This window comes from Solanum dulcamara, chromosome 4 (genome assembly GCF_947179165.1).
Source record: "Solanum dulcamara chromosome 4, daSolDulc1.2, whole genome shotgun sequence".
Taxonomy (NCBI): Eukaryota; Viridiplantae; Streptophyta; class Magnoliopsida; order Solanales; family Solanaceae; genus Solanum; species Solanum dulcamara.
In genome coordinates this window covers 69,155,821-69,162,123 of record NC_077240.1, presented here as the reverse complement: position 1 = coordinate 69,162,123, position 6,303 = coordinate 69,155,821, and the positions used below count along the sequence as shown (strand labels likewise).

Sequence of the window (6,303 nt, the reverse complement as noted above, 5' to 3'; positions counted from 1 at the left end):
ACTGCAGAACAACACACACAATCTCTCCCCAAATGCACCCTCAATACTAATACTAATATAGAAGTCCCTCCTGACCTGGATGAATATGCAGTTATTGATTCTGAAGATGAGGGTGACTATGAGGACCAACCCTTGAAGGATCTAGATAAGGAGGATGCTGCCAGTGAACACTTAAACAGACCCTTAGGTACATCCTACACAAATGAGTATGATGATGAGATTCAACAAATAGCTAACTCTCAAGGTTTTTCCCCTAGAGGAATTCATAGAACCAGTCACAGTAATAAACCCATCAGTTTAACTATTTCTGCTCACACAAGCAGACCTCACACTAGGCTGTTCACTTCCAAAAACTCTCAATGATTAGTATACTATGCTGGAATATGAGGGGTATTAATACCCAAGGAGCCATGGAAAGACTTAAATCTCTTAAGAGTATCCATCAAATTCCCATTAACACCATCCTAGAGCCTTTTTCTGATAGCATTCAGATTCAGTAGTTCAGAAATCAACTCAACATGGACCATGCTATTAGTAATCCAAATGGTAAGATTTGGCTTTTTTGGACCAAGGATGTAGACTGCAGGATATTGGAAAATGAGGAGCAGTTGATTACTTGTGAATTTAATCATGTAATGAATCCAAATCAGTTCATAGTTACCTTTGTATATGCAAAATGCAAAGATCATCTCAGAAGACCTCTGTGGGATAGCATGCTACAACAGTCAGCCACCTCCCTTCTATGGTGCACATTAGGTGATTTCAATGTTATCACAGACCCTCAAGAAAAGTTGGGAGGTGTCACTTACAATATGAAAAAGAGCCTTGAGTTCATCAGCATCATAGAAGCCTGTGGACTACAAGATCTTGGGTTTTGTGGTCAGAGATATACTTGGTCTAATCAAAGGGGTATAATTTTCAGAATTTGGAAGAGACTTGACAGAGGAATGGTCAATGATAAGTGGCTAGAGATGATGCCTCAGACTACCATTACTCATCTACCCTCTGTGGGTTCAGATCACTGCCCCTTACTGCTGGAGATGACTGATCAAAACCACCAACACACCAAATATTTCAAATTCCTTAACTGCTGGACAGAACAGCCATCTTTCTTGGATACTGTTAGTAATTGTTGGGACAGGACCATGGAGGGTAATCCAATGTGGTGTTTCCATCAGAAAATAAAGAGGTTGGCAGCCACTCTTAGTACTTGGTCCAGATTGCAATTTGGTGATATATATGCCAAAGTTAAAGAATATGAAGACAAGACTAGACATGCAGAGGAAGAGATGATCTCTAGTAATTCTGAAGAGAACAGAACAAAGCTCCATGCCATCAATGCAGAGTATATAAAATACCTGAAACTGGAGGAATCCATACTAAAGCAAAAAACTCAGTTGCATTGGTTCAAAGAGGGTGATGTGAATTCCAAGTATTTTCATGCCTTGATAAGAGGAAGGAGGAGGAAATTATACATCCATAAGATCCAGAATGAGGATGATAATTGGGTACAAGGTGAAGAAAACATAGCCAAAGCTGCATGTGATCATTTCCAAGCCATTTTCACTGGTGAGGAAACACAAATTCAGGAGCATACCCTCCAATGTATTCCCAGGATGGTCACTGATGAGCATAACAGAAACCTGAAAGCTATCCCTACAATGGAGGAGTTGAGAACTGTAGTGTTTTTAATGAATCCCAATTCAGCTGCTGGACCTGATGGAATGAATGGCAAGTTCTTCCAAGCATGTTGGAACATCATAAAAGAGGACCTCCTTAAAGTGATTCTATCTTTCTTCTATGCACAAGCTATGCCTAAATACTTTACTCACTCTTTTTTGGTGCTGCTCCCAAAAGTACACCATCCTAACAAGCTCTCTGAGTATAGACCAATTAGCCTTAGCAACTTCACAAACAAAATCATCTCCAAACTCATTTCCCTTAGACTGGCACCTATCCTACCCAACCTCATTTCCCTTAACCAATCTGGATTTATCAAAGGCAGGAACATTTCTGAAAATATTATGCTAGCCCAAGAGATTATACACCAAATCAAGAAGCCAAATGTAGGAGGCAATGTAGTTATCAAACTTGACATGGCTAAAGCCTATGATAGGGTATCTTGGTCCTATACTTGTCTAGTTTTGAGGAAAATGGGATTTGAAGAAGGTTTCATTGATATGGTATGGAGAATTATGGCTGATAATTGGTATTCCATCATTATTAATGGTTCAAGGCATGGATTCTTTTATTCCACAAGAGGCCTTAAGCAAGGGGATCCATTATCACCAGCTTTGTTTATCATAGATGCTGAAGTCCTCTCCAGGCTCATGAACAATCTTCATCAACACCCCCAATATCATAGTTTCCTGATGGCTAAAAAGGGCCCTCAAATTAATCATCTCAGTTTTGCAGATGACATCATCATATTCTCATCTGGAAGATCTCATACCTTGAAGCTTATCATGGAGACACTACATACCTATGAGCATGCTTCAGGCCAATTGATCAACAGAGACAAGAGTAACTTCATGGTACCCTCAAATGCCTTCAACTCTACTGTTAGAAGAATCAAGAAAGTTACAGGCTTCAAGCAAAAGAACAGCCCTATCACATATATGGGGTGTCCTCTTTACATTGGTAGACAGAGGATCATCTATTATTCTGAGCTTATAGCTAAAGTTGTGGCTAGGATAGATGGATGGCAGGCAAAGTTAATTAGTTATGGAGGAAGAGTTACTTTGATTAAGCATGTCATCCAAGCACTTCCTATTCACTTGTTATCTTCTAGTTCCCCTCCTGCAACCACTATCAAGCAAATTCAAAGCATCACATCCAATTTCTTCTGGGGGTGGAAGAATGAAAGGAGGAAATATCATTGGTCTTCTTGGAAGAATCTGAGTTATCCCTATGATGAGGGTGGTATTGGAGTGAGACTAATATCAGATATTGCCAAGTCTTTCCAATACAAACAATGGTGGATATTCAGAACTAAGAATTCCTTATGGAGTGAGTTCCTTAAAGCTAAGTACTGTCAGAGGTCAAATCCTATAACCAAAAAATGGCATACAGGACAGTCTCTGATATGGAAGCACCTCATGAAGAACAAGCACAATGTTGAGCCTCATATCCAATGGCAGATACAGTCTGGTTCTTGCCTCTTTTGGTGGGATAATTGGTTGGGAGTTGGCCCCTTAGCTAATTTCAGGTCTGCCAGTAGTAGACAGAACAATACTAAGGTGTCTTCTTTCATGATTAATGGTCAATGGAATGCAGAACTGGTCTCTCAGAAAGCACCTCCTCAGTTTGTACCTAGCATCCTGGTAAGTAACATCAACTATCAGCCCCATAAACTTGATCAGGCCTCTTGGAAGCCTAATAGTAGTGGGGAATTTAGTTGTTCTTCTGCCTGGGAACTTATCAGGGACAAAAGGAGTAAGACAAGAATTAACTCTCAAACATGGCACAAACACATTCCTTTTAAGTGTTCCTTCCTACTCTGGAGAGCACTTAGAGGGAAACTACCTACTAATGAAAAGCTTATCAGCTTTGGAGAAGCCCCAGCCCAATGTTACTGTTACCATAGAGATGGTTTGGATACCATTGACCATATATTTGTTTCTGGAAACTTTGCCAGGAAGTTTTGGAGTGTATTTTATGATTCTCTGGGTATTAGTAAAGAATACACACCCCTTAGAAACCTGATGATGAGGTGGTGGTCCAGTAATTACAGTAATGAGGTCCATAAACTTATCCTACAAGCAGCTCCAATCTTCATATGTTGGAACCTATGGAAAAATAGATGTGCCATCAAATATGGAGGGAAGCAGTCCAATATTACAAGAGTGATCTACTCAGTCTTCAAGGATAACTTCAACCTTCTAAGCACTACCTACTCCTATATCAGCTGGCCAAATAGCTGGAAGGAACTGGTCCTTCTTGTGGAAAAATGTACTAATGAAGTTAATGTTAGTACTGTCTACTGGAGGAAACCTTCAGCTCACATAGTGAAGCTGAACACTGATGGTAGTGCACTTCACAACCCAAGAAAAATAGGAGGGGGAGGATTACTAAGGAACAATCAAGGAGATCTTCTCTTTGCTTTCTCAACCCCTTTTGGAGAAGGCACAAACAACCAATCTGAAATATTGGCAGCCATCTTTGGTTTGACTTGGTGTCTCCAATTAGGATATACTAAAGTGATCCTTGAAGTGGAATCTGAGCTAGTAATCAGATGGATAAAACACCTAGCTCAACAACCATGGACTGTCAAAGCACAACTCCAGCAGTTGCAGGACATCAACCATCATTTCCAGGTATTCAAGTGCAGTCACACTTACAGAGAAGCCAACTTTACAGCTGATGCCTTATCCAAGCATAGCCACAAGTGCACTACTCCACAGATATATCTCACTAAGGAAGAGCTACCCAAAGAGGCAAGAGCCTACTTTGAGCTTGACAAACTGGAAATGGCCAACTTCAGAAGAAGAAGGCTTAAGAGAATCAAGAAGCCACCATGACCTTTCAGCCTCATTGGTCCAACTTACTCTTCAAATTACATATTGCTATGCATAGATTTAATCAATTTGAAGGTTCTATAGTTAGGACCATGGTAAAATGGAACACCTCCCTTGTTTTATGCTTTCTTAGAATAACCAAATTTCTTTTACAAGTTAGGATTAGAATAGAACCTTTCTTCTTTCTCTTTTTCCTTTTTGTCCTTGTACTTGTATGTAGGTGCAGGTACTCTAAGGAGATGATCATGTGGAATGCTCTCCTCCTAAAGATAACTTGCAACAACATACAACTGAACAATTCCAATATGAAGGCACCAAGAAGCTGGCTACAGAGCAGCATGTGCAGGGTGAGTTGCAATATATGGACCTGTCCAAAGGCCTCCAATCTTTGCAGGGTTGCAGAAAATACTATATTGACAATGCCCAAGAATTTTCAGTCCAAACGGATATTTGGAAACGTTAGGCGAGCGACATTGAAAAATTCTGCTTTCTTAAGACTAAAGAGAGGGCCTTTAGTAATTTGGACCCTTCAAAATAGGAAGCAATCCTTCAAACTTTGCATGGATAAAGAAAAGGATATATATGCAAACCTTATGAAGTTTCAGCTCAAACGGATAATTGGAGATGTTAGTCGAGCGACTTAGAAAAAGATAACAGTCTCCAAAGCTCTTACTGAGGTCCCTTCTTTATTGCTAGTTTGTGCAAGTTCTTTTTTACTTGGATTTGTTTGTTGTATTATTTCAGGTTGCTGGAGTGATATAACAACTTTCTTTAACAACAAATACATAGAGAAAACCTCAAATACAACTTCTACCACCCCTGCAACATCTAAGCTTCAGCAGGCTAAGATGTGCAGGGTGTGCTGTAGCATGAGGACATGCACCAAGGCATCCAAGATTTGCAGGATTTCAGCATATATTTTGTTGACAAGGCCCAAGAAGTTTCAGCTCAAACGGATGATTGGAGACGTTAGGCGAGCGACCTTGAAACAATCAGCTGTCTTAAGCCTAAAGAGAGAATATTTTGCTATTTGGAAGCTCCAACTTGGGCAAAAAGCCTTCAAATCTTACAAGTATAAAGAAAAGGCTATAGGTGCATACCTCATGAAGTTTCAACTCAAACAGATAAGTGGAGACGTTAGGCGAGCGACCTTGAAAATCCTAACAGGCTCCAAAATCCATGCTTTTCTATTAGCCTATACAGGTCCTTCTTCTTCCTTGTCTTTGTTTATTTGCTGTGTAGTTGCAGGTAGTTGGAGATATACACCAACATACTTTAACAACAAATACATAAAGTACACCACTGATACAAGACTCACCAAGACTGATACAAAAGGATTGTGCAGAACTGGAGGCTCCTCATGGTTTTGGTACTTGTTTGGTTGCCTGTATTCTATTGATTGTTTTTGTTTAGGTGCAACAACTACTGGGGAGCCACACACAAAGAAGCTGAACTAGATCATAAGGAAGGGACATTTTTTTTTATGTGAAGCCTGCTCCAACAAGCCCCATGAAAGCAACTTGGAGCTGCACATAAGCCTACAGCAGCCTATCTATTCCCCCCCTATGCTACCTTATGCAATCCCTTTCCTGCTGGTTCTTGTTTGTTTTGTAGCTGCAGATGGCAGGATGGATTCATCAACATGCCTTATCAATACCTATATCAACACCTGCATAGAGGACATCACATATACAACCCCCAAAACAAATACCTTCACTAAGAGGCCTACACAAGAACTGTGCAGAATTGTAATTCCCTCCTGGTTTTTGTGTTTGTTTGGTTGCTT

General features: G+C 40.2%; 1 protein-coding gene across 1 annotated transcript; it reads left to right on the top strand.

Moving 5' to 3' along the window:
- Positions 1 to 518: 518 nt before the first annotated feature.
- Positions 519 to 4,520, top strand: LOC129884340 (uncharacterized). Its single transcript, XM_055958657.1, has 2 exons — positions 519 to 1,735; positions 2,237 to 4,520. Exons 1-2 carry the CDS (start codon positions 519 to 521, stop codon positions 4,518 to 4,520), a joined length of 3,501 nt encoding a protein of 1,166 aa, XP_055814632.1.
- Positions 4,521 to 6,303: the final 1,783 nt, after the last annotated feature.